General features: G+C 41.7%; 1 protein-coding gene across 1 annotated transcript in view; it reads right to left on the reverse strand.

Annotated features, from left to right (window-relative positions):
* The window catches only part of LOC126473229 (bifunctional coenzyme A synthase), a 138,765-nt gene that overhangs the window by 97,776 nt on the left and 25,316 nt on the right, over nucleotides 1–15,673 (reverse strand). Inside the window, exon 2 of the mRNA XM_050100143.1 lies at nucleotides 2,727–2,875. Coding sequence (XP_049956100.1) covers nucleotides 2,727–2,875 — 149 coding nt within the window. The remainder of the gene's footprint in view (nucleotides 1–2,726; nucleotides 2,876–15,673) is intronic.

Here is a 15,673-nt window from a genome sequence, read left to right on the forward strand (position 1 = left end):
CAAAAACCAGGGAAAGGATTTTGCCTGAAGCCGGTGTGCCTGGCCCTCCTCCCTGGCGGTGACCAGGTAGGGAAAAGTTAAGGAAGTAAAAGTAAGAGTAGAGGGAGAACAGTTTCTTTATGGAGAGATGGGTGTGGAAGATCTGCCATAAGTATGAAGCTTAGCATGCTTCATGTGCAATGTTTCTGCACTGGTACCACCCATTCCGACAATGGGAGGGGAGGGGGGGGGGGGGGGGTGTACCCTGTGGGCACCACCCAGACGTGGAAAGGGCCGCCTGGCATTGTAGTTGGGAGTTCTAACGTCACAAAAGGATGAGCAACCATTCCTAGGCATATATCAGGCGATTACAGCTCAGGTATAAGAAGTGTTGATCCTTTGTTGTCAGGGGCTCAGCCAGATGGGTACGTAACAGCCCCACCACAGGGACAGACTACATGTGGGATAGGGGCGAGGAACCCATGCCAGATACTAGGGAGGGAGTTCTTCCTCAAATGGCTCACACAACAGAAAAAAATTTAGAAAGGGAGGTCAAACCCCAATGAGCACCAGAAAAAGCCTTGTGTGTGCGTGTGCGCACCTGGAGACATGCAACAAGACCAAAAAGGAATAGTGAAACCAAGGGAATAGCTGGGTTGTCATAAAGGAAACTACAGTGGCAGAAATGGGGGGGTGGGGGGGTGGGGGGGGAGCTAGGATGAGAAGGAGTGGATAAGGGAAAGAGAAGGCAGCCCGGGAGAGAAGGAAGGCTGCAATATCTTGGAACCCTTGTAATGTCTCTTGCAGCAGTCTCTCCACGATATTTTCAGAAATTTTATAAATTATATAACTCAGTACATATCTCGAAATATCTCTTCTTATCTTACCGATTATCAATGCAAAGTAGTTTCAAGCCCAATTGTTCCTTGGAGCGTCCATTTACTCCATGGAATAGCTTCTCCGCTATCTATGTTTTCTCTTATGAAAAGAATAGGGGACTGATTAGTCGTGAAAGAAGGATGTATATGTATGTATTGTTGAGCTAGTCGCCATCTTGATGAGATTCTGTATGAGAAGGAATTTAATACATGAACTAAACTAAAGTAAGTGTGTTCGCGTATTATTTAATGGATTATTATTATTATTGACAGTGTCTGCTTACTTCGCTGTGTTGCACGGGATCAGTGGGGAACGTCTAATTTACACTGGACGAACCTGCCGTTTTGTATGCTCAAGATATCCAGTTACTTCAAATAAATAGGCTAACACGGTCTTACCAGCAGATCTCCGGTCTTCCCCATGTGATCACCGAAAGTTAATAATTATTACAAATGTTTCCAGGAGATCGACTGACAGTTTTCGTCGCACTGAGACTTCGAAATTGCTTCACTGCCTTATGGAATTTAAGTTAAGCTTAATTTAATCAGGATAGAACAGTATTGAACTGTGTGAATGTGATAACCCTGCTTTGTCAATGAAAATTCCCTTAATATACGCATGTTTTTACTATCCTGATCAGTGAAGCTAAATCAGGCCGGTGTGAGAGAGGTTTTTAAATTTTAAAAAAATATTAAACCCTGTATGCACCACATGGACCAAAAAAAGACCTGTGGGCTCCTAGAGCGAATTTCAACAAAATATTGCCAACATACGGGACAAATGCCCTGGACATGAATGGCTCCCTCTTCTCTTGATCTTACTGGTGATCCATGTTCCTGTTTCCTTAAAGCTGTGGTGATCTGATGTGAAGAATATCCATTATTTTAGAACAAAGACTGTAGGTGTTCCAGCTCCTTAGCAAGGCTGTCTCCATCAGACTCAACATTTGACCAGTGCACCAACGTTCGAAGGACACCCATAGTTTGTGGCCCCACAGTGCAGAAGAACTGTTATGATTTTTGCAGCATATGAACTATATATGTGAAAATATCAAATTTGGAATGGAAGTGGAGAAGGACAGCTGTCTGACATTTCTTGACATCTTCATCAGCCGGAAAGTGGGTGGATCACTGGGGTATTCTGTTTACCGTAAGCCCACACATACAGACCTATATTTACAGGCATCTAGCTACAATCACCCATCAGAATCACTGAATTTCAGGTTACCACCAAAACACAGAAGACGTCAGTGGGTAAATTTCGATATAGCCGCAGTTTAATATCAACTTCTTGTGTTCCAAAGGGTCCCATGGTGCTGTTACAATTTAAAAAGCCGTTTCATTAATTAACTTGAAAATGTTATCTGTGCTTTCTTTTTTTTTTTTAGGTAGTTCCCCTGTCCATATAGCATTCTTAGTTCGAGAGTTTCTCCACAAAACAAATTTGATTTGCTTCCTTACAGTCACCACTCACCTTACTAACTAACTAGGGATCAGCCAATTACCTAACGCCCACTAATTTTTTGTTATTCACAACAATTAAATATCAACTCTATAAACATTTCTTTTTAGTCAAATGATATCAACATTGTGACAAATGTATACCTTTAGGAAGTTTATGTTGACAAACAGAAGTTTCAGATTTTGTGTATTTTGTTCCGTTTTATTTAAAAAAAAAACGACAAGACCTTATGACTTAAACGTGAATTTTTCCAACAAAGAGGAAAACAAACAAGATGTAATTAAGATACACCATACTCCTCTGTATACTTTTTATATGTATTTTAAATAAAATGACATTGATATTAGTCCTGATAAATAATAACTAGAGATAAATTATATTTTTCATCTATTACATCAATTTAATACCTGTAATGTTGGATCTGTCCTTGTGGGGCCATACGGATCTGTTATAGGCACAACATTATACTCCAGGTTTGGTTCCACATCATTCAGAAAGTCTTCGACAGAGCTCATTCTTTTACAGCATGGTGCAATCAGCTCCCAGAGCTTTTTAGCTGGGAAAAATGATATTTTCACAATGCTGTATGATTGAGAAAGATCATGTGTTACATAAACATTTTACCAGTAACCTTATCATCGTATGAATATTCAAATTTTGTTTTTTACAAAAGTGAGGACCAAAGTCAGAATACAGAGCATATAACCTGATTTCACCGAGGTGACAAAAGTCATGGGACAGCAATATGCATATATGCAGATGGCAGTAGTATTGTCATTATGTGCTACAAGGCGCTCGAGTACACTACAACAGCCAATGATCACGCCCACTATACATGAGATGCTCCAATTCATATCCTATACCCACCAATCCATCCAAGCCCTGTCATACAAAAAATTATTGTACACGCTATAGAACAATAGATCCAAAAACTGGAGGGGAGGACATGGCAGGAGAGGGGGTGGGAGGATAGGGGGCATGAGAAAGGGGGGCTGTGGGGTAGGGGAGTATAGGAGGAGGGGGAGGGGAAAGTGGGAGGGGGGAAGAGGGAGGAGGAGGCAGTGAGGGAAGGGGGGTAGTGGGAAGGGAAGGAACCTACAGAGTTAGGTAAATGTACAGGGATAGGGGCACAAAGAGGATGAGTGGGGGGAAGAAAAGGGGGAGTGGGGTGGTACATTGTTAAAAGTTATTTACCATGACAAGAATAGGAACATTTGCTTGTCACATTGAATTTACAGTATGATTGTAAAGATCAACAGTTAAAATATGGTGCTGAAAGGAGATATTAATATACTAATGCCATAGTGTGCATAAACTAATGTAATCATAAGAGCAGCATGACAGTTATGCAGAATTAGAGTTCTGCTGTCTGTGGACAGGTCTGAGAAATGTTAGCAATGAACATATTTTGATGAACCAGTGACAGTACTGCATAGACAATGGTAAACAGAAAACACAATATACACATGCTATTTTTTTTTCCTTTTTTATAAAACTATCCAAGAAACATAATATGGTGACTGGACAAACGGCTTAAGGAAAAAGTATAAATTTTTGGTATTACCAATAGCATGCAATAATGTAGCACTGTAAACATGTGGTCAAGGGGAATAATGCAATCATATAATAATATAAACATGTGGTCACAGCAAATGGGTGGGGTGGGTGTGACGGGGACGGGGGGGAGACCTATTTAGTACATCTGGAACCATGTATACAGCAGCAACATTAAATATCTATACATGGGTTTGGTTTTGTTTTGCTTTAGGGCACAAAAAGCAACTGGGGTCCTACGCACCTAAGTCAAAACTATAGAACATGAAGACAAAGAGGAGTTAGGAGTTCAAAAATGACTATACGTCAGTCCCAGTTGACATAATAGAAGACAGCTAAAAACAGGCAGGTGGAGAAACGGCTAAAAAAAAACCATACAGAAATGAGGGTCCAAAACTAAAAACAAATGGCCTTCCCCATATTCCTTTGGTGGATAAAAAGTAAAACGAGGTTGACAGCACGCGCTTCATTTGCTAAAATGACCGATAACTCAGTGACGGCAAACCCAGGAAAGAAAAAGGTTACAAAATGAGCATTCCATCAGGAAGTGGCGGACAGTTAAAACTTGGGCCCAATGTGTATAAAGTAGTGGGGCGGCACCACTTATCAAATGACGATCACTATAAAGGCAGTGCCAAATATGCAGACTAGGCAGAATGACCTCCTTCCAGCGGCAGGGCTGAGATGAGGTTGTCCAAGCTGCTGGGGGGGGGGGGGGGGGGGGCCTTAATAAGCCATAGCTAATTCCTGTGAAGGGAGGACCATTGGGGATGTCAAAGAGACACCACTTCCTGACAGACGGCAACACAGAGATCATTGGAGGGAATATAGGAACTCGTGGGCTGAGGTATGAGGACTGCTGCCTTGGCAGAAATGTCAGCACCCTGTTAAAAGAACTAGTGAATGAAATCCAGCTAGCTCTTTCGCTATCCTGAAGAACGCGACGACACTTTGCACCCATCTGTTTATAATGAATACAGTTTGCCATTGGTTAAAAAGGCGGACAGCACGTCTCCGTGCGCGAACTGCGTCGCAGCATGCCTCAGCCTACCAATGGACTGGTATACGATGTGGTAAAGAGGAAGTGCGAGGAGTGGAGCGTTCTGCAGCAGTAAGGATAACATTTGTGAGATATTCCACCTGGACATCACAACTGGGGATATCTTGTTCTTTGAAGGTCACCAGAAAAGAGTAAAGCTGCCAGTCGCCCTTAGTAAGCTGCCATTTGAGCGTGCATGCAGATGGGGTAGGGGTCAGCGAACAGACAGCACATGGGAAATGGTCGCTCAAGTAGGCATCAGAAAGAACAGACCACTCAAGACAATGCGCAAGCTGGGCAGTGCAAAAGGATAGGTCCAGATGGGAATAGGTGTGTGAGGCATCTGAAAGTAAAGTGTGTGCTCCATTGTTAAGGCAGAAGAGGTTAAGTTGGTTAAGAAGGTCAGCCAAGAGGGCACCTGTCTGACAGGTCCTGGGAGAACCCCAAACGGGACGATGTGCATTAATGTCACCGAGTAGCAAAAAAAGGGGGGAGGTGTATGCCCAATAAGCTGAAGGAAGTGTGCCCTGGTGACTTTGAATGACAGAGGGACATAAATAGTACAGAGGGAAAAGGTGGGGAAAGAAATCCTCTTTCTGGGACCAAAGGCCACAAACGTTCCATTGGAGGAGAGTCATGATGAGGAAGAGATGTAAGGGTGTCACCTCAGCGCGGCTGCCGAGTGACAGCCTGTGAAGAGTTGCTACTACAGGGCATAGAAGCAGGAGGACCCTGCTCCACAGGGTCCACAACACATCAGCTTGCTTGTGTGGTCAGTCCATGGAGTCCAACACTGAAAAATGGTTGATGGTGTGCACCGGCAACACGAAGGCCGGCCGGACTAAGGTATCACATGGCGACACTGTCAAAGAGGATCTTCGAGTTGGCGAAGTAGAAGACTGATTGCTTTTGGTGGACTTCTTAGAGCCTTTCCGGTTAGAGGAAGACTCTTGTGTTGTTTAGTTGGAGGAACGGAAGAAATCATGACGGGAGTCCTACTCCTGTCCTTTCCAGCCTATCGTTTGTGTAGCTGGTGGCTTCGTCCCTTGAGAAGAGGGTTTGAAGGCTTGTTGAACAGCTGGATTGGGGATGGCAATGCTACCTCAACACTGGGCAATTTCAAAACCTCAGAGCTGAATTGAACATCGGATGTCTGCGTGGCCATGTCCTCCATGGTGCGAGGGACACAAGAACAGAACTATAGCTGCCAGATGGGAGAACGCAGGGTTTGCGGCTAGCCAGCAACTTGCAAGCGACTAGGTAAGGTACTTTTTCCTTTACTCGGATATCTTGGACAGCTCGCTCATCAAGATACACCACTGCAGTTAATACAGTGTGGAGGGGGCAGACAACTGCCCTCTTGCCCTTGTGCGCATCCTCACCACAGGTTACACATTTCGCTGGGTGTCGACGAGATGTTCTAGTGTGGCTGAAATGATGACACTGGTAGCAGTGCATCGGGTTCGGATTGTACAGCCGGACTGTGATAGTTTCATAGGCTGCTTTGATCTTGGACAGTAGCACCACTCTATCAAAGATGAGAGAAAGAATGCGGGTGGGCATTAAGGAGGAATCTACCTTTTTCATTACACGATGGATGGCAATGACACCCTGATCAAAGACTGGATTTCGGCCCAGGTTAGACTGTCAAGCAGCCTGGTGTAAATTACAACACGGGAAGAATTCAAAGTTCTATGGGCCTCAACAGGAACAGGGTAGCTGTGACGAAGCGAGGCAGCAAGCAGTTTCTGTGCTTGAGAATCACGAGTAGTCTCAAAAAGCAAAGTGTCATTCCATAAACGAGAGCACAATTTCACAGGGCCAGCAATTGCATCAACATCTTTCTGAATAATAAACTGGTTTGCCATGGCGAAGGACTGACAGTCTTCAGTGTATCAGATCACGAGGAACTGTGGTGCAGCAAGAAGGGTCTTGGAATCGTTAGCCTCATTCAGTTTTCGTTTCGTAGATGTTGATTGGGAAGATGATTGACTCATTGCCAGAAAATCCCACATGATTTGCAGTGTCCCTGATGGCACGCTTCTTCCAGTGGGGAGCCCCTTCACAAGGAGGCGCAACCGCCTTCGGTGAGCGTTCACACCCCAGCTCACACCTCCTAAACATCTGACACAGGGACCAATCAGCAATTTGGGTAGGTTGCAGCTCAGGCAATCACCCCTCCTTGGGCCTGGCCTATACCAGGGGGCACGTGCGAACCCTACCTGTCAACCCGGGGCTGGGAATTACGCGTTAACCAGTCACCTGTTACATGTCTAGATGAGTGGGCCAGCCTTCAGGAGTGCACAGGGAGGAAGAAGAAAAAGAGGAACATCAAATGCCAAAGTGGAGGAACGAGTGGAGAAGGGAAACAAATACACGCAGCATGGAAGGAAAAAGATGCTGCAAAGGCTGCGGCCCCGTGGTAGCCAAGCACGAACTCGCCAAAGAGTGGCGAGCCCACTGGGGGGATCTATACATAGGGATAACACAATATAACTGAAGATAAGTACACACATGTTAACAGGTCTTCACCAACTATATTTAACTAAGGACAGATTATATTAAAATGACCACACTATCTATACTAAAATAAGCAAGGTAACACTATTATTGGTGGTGTAGTGGGAACACCACTTCACAAGCAGTCCTATAGGAGGAGGCCATTTCTGATTAAAGGAGTGGCATGTTTCAGTAATACCGCTTAAAAGTGGGATAAAAAAGTAGCATTGTATATCTGTGTGCTCAGAGCTGGCACAAAGTAATTTAAAGTGGTGTTTGGGGAGTAGACGAAAACCATACAAAAAATCCTAGGGTATAGCCAAGGGTTATAGTTTGTATGTCATATTATAGTAGTAAATTCCAATGTACCATATCATCCTGCACTGAGGTCATTGCTGAAACTTGAATTTCATTCTCCTAAATATTTTACATCCAGGATGATTATCTCTGTAAACACCTAGAAGAAAAGTTCTGGAAGCACTGAAAGGTGGTATATAAGGTACTGTGAAACAGGAGGAAAAGTTGGATCATGAGCAAGATACAGTTAAAGATATATATAGCAAGCTCACAGGTGCCGAATCATAACAATAATACTCAAAATTATGACATAGATCACATACTGTGGTGTATAGGGTAATGTTGATTTTGGAGAGGAGGGAAGGAGAGGAGGGAAGGGGAGGATGGGGGAAGGAGGGAGGAAAAGGGGGGGGGGAGTGGAAGTTTGGGGAGGGGGTGAAAAAACAAAAAAATGGGAGTGGGGGCAGTAGAGGATGGTAGTTGGGGAAGTAAAGTGGTGAGTCTGATAGTAGATTGGATATAGGTGCTGTGAAGGAACAGCAAGGAGTTGAGTGATCGGTGACACATGTATGTGAATATATACATGCAAAGGTACAAGTATTAAAGAAATTGTGGTCTCCTGCTTATAAGTGATCACTCAAAATGCATTGACTATGCTTCTTCCAGCTTCTATATATTTGCAAACTTTTGAGTATATTAAGATTTTTTACCTTTACATAATATTTTCATACTGTGTCCAATGTCATGGACTGCACAGTTGGAAAGTTTTAAATGCTCACCAAAAGCTGTTTTATTACGATTACCTGTATGTTCACGAAATCCTGCAAAAAAAGGATCTACTGGTCTGACTTACACAGAAGCTGTAACACCACCCAAATGTAATCTGTACGCACCTGATTTGCTTATTCATCTTGGCGAAGTTTAAATTGTAACTTATTATCAGTAGTAAAGGCCACTTCAATATTTGTTTTCTGAAGACTTCTTTCAATCTTGTCTGAGACAGTTTTTTGGTAGGTCATTGGTATGTACTTTATTTCAACCAGCAAATGTGGTTAATTTTTAATCTTATTCCTTTTAACTGTTTTATATGATTCATCTATTAAGGATGACTCATATCCATTTCTATTGGCAATGTATCTCAAAACAAATCACAAGGGTACTGCAGTGCCTCAGTTTCATCCAGGTGAGATCGTTGACATGGCGTATAGTTTTAACTGTACTGTTGCTCTTTTACCTTTTATTCATTTGACAACCCATCGGGGAGCTTTCTGTTTTATAAATGACAACCATGTGGAACTTTTTTAATACACACTTTGTTCTCAAAATGTCGGTGACACATGTATGTGAATATATACATGCAAAGGTAGGCCTACATAAAAGTTTTTGTAAAGTTTGGGTCATCCAAAAAGTGGTTGTATCTTGTGCATGGCTTGGTCTCAGATGCATATTACAAAATGTTTCAAGCAAATGTTCTTTAGCCATCAGGGGGGCACAAATAAGCATGATTGCTTTCATTGTAGCTTTTTTTTTTTTTTTTAATTAATTACAAAGATATGAACAGCGGTATGACGGCACCCTGTATTTTTTTGTTCAGTAGTTCATTTCCTCTCCTAAAGACCTATTCAAAAATGTATCACAGTGTACCATTCACTGAAACACAACATTATTAATTACATAACACGACATAAAAATTGACACTCCCAGCGCGTAGTGCAGGTACTCAGAGTAGTGGAACACATCCACGTGCTGATGATACAGAGGACAAATGTAAACATAAGTAGAATGCACACCCGTCATTCCGTCAACCATCGTCAGCTGAAGAGTTGTGCGAGTAGAATGCATGCCAAAGAAGAGAAAGTAGAAATGCCACTCATATATGGGGAATGTAAGTTAGCAGAACAGTAATTGCAATAATGTTTTCTTATGTACGAGTCCATTTAGTACAGTAGTTTAGTCCTTTTAAATACTGTTGTGTAGAGTAGGCATACAGCAAAGGCTGGTCCTTCCTACAAACTAAATCGACATAATGTTTCTTTTATTGTTGTTGTTGAAGGTAGGCGATATGCTATGCAGGCAGCGTAACTGTACAGAGAGTGATATCCTTACAAGAACCCACCTTCCCGATGGATGTTTTCTCGTCTTGTTGTGATGCTTCAGGAAACCAGAAGTTTCAACCCACGACAAAGCAATCGTCATAGCACTTGCACAGACGAAGCTGCCAAAGTTACTGTTCTCGCTTCCGTTGCTATGTATCCACATGAGAGCACACAATAGCTTAAACGTGAGATTGGAATTCCTAAAACCAGTGTGCTCATGTACTTACACGTCACCGGTTTTATCTTTACCACATACACCTACATCAAGAATTGCATGGGAATGATTTCCAGAATCGTGTACAGTTCTGTCAGTGGGCACAGCAGCAAATCCTCGTCAACCCAAACTACTTCTCTAATGTTCTATTTACCGATGAATGTTCCTTCTAAAACAAAAGACAGGTAAATACAATGAACATGCATTATTGGTCCAGCGACAACCCATGATGGCTTAGACAGGTGAAACATCAGCGTCAATGGGGAGTTAATGTCTGGTGTGGCATGCTTGGTACTACAATTATTGGCCTGTATTTCATCAATGGTAGTCTAAACGGCACAGCATATGTCAACTTCCTCAGATGAATTCTACCTCTGCTTCTGGATGAAGTGCCGCTAAGAACCAGAATGCTTGTGTGGTATCAACATGATGGATGTCCAGCACCTAATGCCTTGTGCGCACGTCGTGTTCTGAACCGAAAGTATCCTGCCAGATGGATTGGTCGAGGAGGAACAGTTACTTGGCCACCAGCTAGGTCTCCTGATTTAAATCCTCTGTACTTTTTTCTTTGGGGATGCATTAAAGACATTGTCTATCGCGATATTCCAACGACTCCAGAGGACACACAAGAATGAATCATGCTTACTTGTAATTCTCTTCAGCAGGCAACACTGGAAGCAGGAAATAATTCTTTCATTCAACGAGTGCACCAGTGTATTGGTGTCCAGGGTCACCACTTTGAGCACCTCTGAATGTTCTTCTTCTGGGCAATGGTACAGGAGAATCAAAGTCAATTTTGTGTTATGTTTTTACTTGGTTATCAATTGTTTTCTGACAACTCCAGCAAGATGATGAGTTTGTGATTCTGTACTCAAAGTCAATGTTGTGTTATGTAATTAATAACATTGTGTTTCAGTGAATGGTACACTGTGATACCTTTGTGGAAAACGTCTTTATGAGAGGAAATGAAAGGATATTCCATTTCAAAAATCGTTAGGGAATTCAGTATTCCAATGTCCACAGTGTCAAGAGCATGTTGAGAATACCAAATTTCAGACATTATCTCTCACCAAGGACAGCCTTCACTTAACAACCGAACATCGGCATTTGCGTAGAGTTTTCAGTGCTAACAGACAAGCAACACTGTCTGAAATAACTGCAGAAATCAATGTGCGACATATGGCGAATACATCTGTTCAGACAGAACAGCGAAATGTTGCATTAATGGGCTATGGCAGCAAACGACCAAAGCGAACACCTTTTCTAGCACCACTACTTTGCCTGCAGTACCTCTCCTGGACTCATGACCATATCGGTCGGATCATCGATGACTTGAAAACTGTGGCCTGATCAGATGAGTCCTGATTTCAGTTGGTAGTGTTTGACTGTGGCGTAGACCCCACAAAGCCACGGACACAAGTTGTCAACAAGGCACTGTGCAAGTGCAAGCTGGTGGTGGTTTCATAATGGTGTGGGCTATGTTTACATGGAATGGACTGGGTCCTTTGGGTGTTCGGCTGCTTGGAGACCATTTGCAGTCATTCACTGTCATCATGTTACCAAACAGTGATGGAATTTTTATCGAGGACAACATGCCATGTCACTGGGCCACAACCAGTTTGAAGAACGTTCTAGACAATTTGATTGAATAATTTGAACATCCAGATTGCCAACATGAATCCCTTCGAAAATTTGTGAGACACATTCGAGGGATCAGTTCATACACAAAATCCTGCACTGGCAACACTTTCGCAATCATTGACAGCTATTGAGCCAGCAAGGCTCAATATTTCTGCAGGAGGCTTCCAATGACTTGCTGAGCCCATGCTCCATCGAGTTTATGCACTACACTGGACAAGAGGGGGGATGACACAATATTAGGAAGTATCCCATGACTTCTGTCACCTTAGTGCATTAATCACTTTAGTCAGACAACAACTGAAAGGTATGGAAGAGGAGAATTATCATCATCATATCATCATCATTTCGAAACTAGATATTATTTTAAGGCACGTTAACATGTGTGTCTAGAATGTTACTTATACTTCGGATGAAAGTAAATAATGTAGTCAAAAAATAATATTTTGTTTGCCAAGATTTATTGTTCAAGTATTAAATCTGAGTCCATTCTAGAACAATACTGTATGTATGACTAGACATTCCAGAAATACATGCCCACTTTCTTCTAAAATATCAGGCCAGAGTAATTTAAAGTATACGAGTTGCTTTTTGTTTCCTTCCTTCTTCCAATTATATACATGACAAAAGAGGGGAGCCAGTGAAATAAAGTCTCGCCTATCACTCACAGTTAAAACCAAAATAATTATACGGACAAAGAAACATTTACTATTAAAATGTTATGAATTCAAAAGGAATTCCATGCTAGACAGTAATGAGAAGAGCCACTTAAGGAACGTAAGTTACGTGAATATGCCAATAAGAAATGTAGCAGCTAAGACTTACATTCGGAGATGGTAAAGATAAAATTCATCCAACTGAGACAACAAAGGAAGTGGGTTAGTATCATCATGACAACATTCAAAACCTGCTTTGTGACTGGTTCAACCACTTCTAATTTGAGATGGAATCTGCCATTGACAACATTCACTCAACATGTAAAACTTTTCTTTACACATAGTGAAAGCATGTGGTAAATTCTAAAAACTTTTATTGTCATTGAGTAGTTTTTTCTCCATCTACATCTGCACATATACTCCATGAGCCACCGTACAGCGAGTAATGGAAAGTACCTTGTACCACTACTTCTCATTTCCTTTTCTCTTCCACTCTCAAATAGAGCGAGGCATAAAATTACTATTTATACGCTTCCAAAGAAACTCTAATTTCTCCTATCTTATGTTCATGGTCCTTACATGAAATGTATGCTGACAGCACTAGAGCTGCTCTGCAGTCAGCTACAAATGTCGGTTCTCTAAATTTTCTCAATACTGTTTATCGAAAAGAATATCGCCTTCCATCCAGAGACTCCCATTTGAGTTCTCTGAGCACCTCCATAATACTTGCATGTTGCTCGAACCTACTGGTAACAAATCTAGCAGCTCCCCTCTGGATTGCTTTGATGTATTCCTTTAATGTGACCTGGTGCTCATCTGTTAACACTCTAGAAGTATTGAAGACTAGGTCGCACTAGCATACTACATGCCTTATCCCTTACAGATGAAGCACACTTTCCTCAAATTCACCAAATAAACTGAAATTGATCATTTTTCTTCCCTATTACAACCCTTACACGCTCACTCCATTTCGTATCCCTTTGCAAACATTACACACAGATACTTAAACGATGTGTCTGTGTCAAGCAGGACACTACCAATGCTCTACCTTAACATTACAGATTTGTTTTTTTCTACTCATCTCCATTAACCTGCATTTTTTCTACATTTAGAGATTGCTGCCATTCATCATATCAACTATAAATTTTGTCCAAGTCATCTTGTATCCTCCTTCAACCACTCAACTTTGACACCTTCCTGTACACCACAGCATCATCAACAAACAACCACAAGTTGCTGCCTGTCCTGTCCACCTTATCACTTATGTATACAGAAAATAACAGTAGTCCTATCACACTTCTCTGGAGCTCTCCTGAGATTTACGTCTCTGATGACACTTGCCAGCCAATTAGGACAACATATTGGGGGTTACTTAAGAAGTCTCTGAGCCATTCACACATCTGATCTGGGAACCTATTCCATATGCTTGTACCTTCATTAACACACTACAGTGGGGCACTGTAACAAATGTTTTTTTGGAAATCTACACATATGGAATCTGCCCGTTGCACTTCATCGATAGTTTGCAGTATATCATATGAGAAAAGGGCAATGCGAGTTTTGCATTACCGATGGTTTCTAAAACCATGCTGATTTGTGGACATAAGCTTTTCAGCCTCTAGGAAATTTATTATATTTGAACACAGTATGTGATTGAGAATTCTGCAGTAAACTGATATTGCAGACATTGCGAGATAATAGCAATAAACGCAAGCTAAGTAAGGGACCAATGCTGTAGTGTTTTCTTTGTAAAACTGAACTGGGATTCCATCTGGACCTAGCAACATATTTGACTTCAACTCTTTCAGTTATTTCTCTATGAAAGGGACACTAATTACTATGCTGTCCAGATGGGACTCTGCACGATTGTCAAATGACATTATGTGTGTATGATTCTCCTGCATGACCAATTTCTCAAATGCGAAATTTAAAATTTGGCTTTTGTTTTGCTATCTTCTACTGCCGTAACAGACTGGTCAATGAGTGAATGGATGGAAGCCTTGGACCGACTTAGCAATTTTACACAGAGCCAGAATTTTCTCAGGTTCTTGGCCAGATCTTTTGCTAAGGCATGATGGTGGCAGTAGTTGTATTCTTCACACATCGGTCTTTGCACAGACGCATGAGTAACTATTAGCCTTTGCCTGTCTTCATTCGCTACCTGAATAATTTCTGAATTTCACTGTTAAACCACAGAGGGGCTTTTCTGCCCTTAACCCACTAACTCGGCATATACTTCTCCAGAGATCATTTACAATTTTTTTCACACTTTGCCCATTACTTCTCTACGACCATCATACCAGAACTAACCAATGTCAGTTCAGTGGGTCAGTGAGGTGCTCATCTGCTCTTTCTGGCAGAAACACTCTCCTACGTCTCTTGAATAATCGATTAACTTAAGTAACCATTGTTGCTACAATATCATGATCACTAATTCCCATATCTACACTGATGCAGTCTATAAAGTCCGGCCTGTTTATAGCTACAAGGTATAAGATATTTCCGTTGGGTGTGGGCTTTCAAACTAGCTGCTTAAGACAGTTTTTGGAAAACGGTATTTAAAAGTACTTCGTAAGACTGTGTGTCTGTGCCTCCTGCAATTAATTCATAGACGTCCCAGACTATACTTGGTAGGTTAAAGGTGCCTCCAACTAGTTTAGCATGATGTGAGTGTTTGCATGCTGCTGACCATAGACTTACTTTGAATGTCTCTAGAACTGTCACAGCAGAATCATGTGTGTGGTAAAAACTTCCAACAATTAACCTGCTTTCACTTAGACCTATTGTAAGTGACCAGGTAACTTCACTATCACATTCAATTTTGAACTCTATAGAGACAATATTTTTGTAAACTGCAATGAACATACTCCCTCCTATGGCATCTGGTGCATACTATATTCTTGAATTATGTCAATATTGGGAGCATAATTCTTATAGAAGACTCATGTTTAATGTCTCATTGACAACAAGATGATCAGAGATGGGGCACAAGCTTGGAAGGGAAGGAAATTTGTTGCATCCTTTAAAAGGAAGCCATGGAAAAACTAAATCTGTAAGGCTGGATGGGGATTTGAATACCCATCCCTTGAATGCCTAGTCAGCTGACTTAACCACTGTACCACTTCACTACATAAGAAGTGAAGACAATTGTAAAGAGGTTCAGTGGAAAGAAGGGACAGGTAAAAAAAGTTAAAAAGGGATAAAAACCTTAAATCAACAATGACACAAAGCGAATTAAAACAAGAAAAGAAGGTAAGCTGAAACATGCTAAATATGAAACCAACATAAAAACACAAAGGGAGCTGTGGAAAATGGAAAGAACGAAGTCTGCACTGGAGGTTCAGCTCCTACACCAGGAGTT

Source organism: Schistocerca serialis, chromosome 4, assembly GCF_023864345.2.
Source record: "Schistocerca serialis cubense isolate TAMUIC-IGC-003099 chromosome 4, iqSchSeri2.2, whole genome shotgun sequence".
Taxonomy (NCBI): Eukaryota; Metazoa; Arthropoda; class Insecta; order Orthoptera; family Acrididae; genus Schistocerca; species Schistocerca serialis.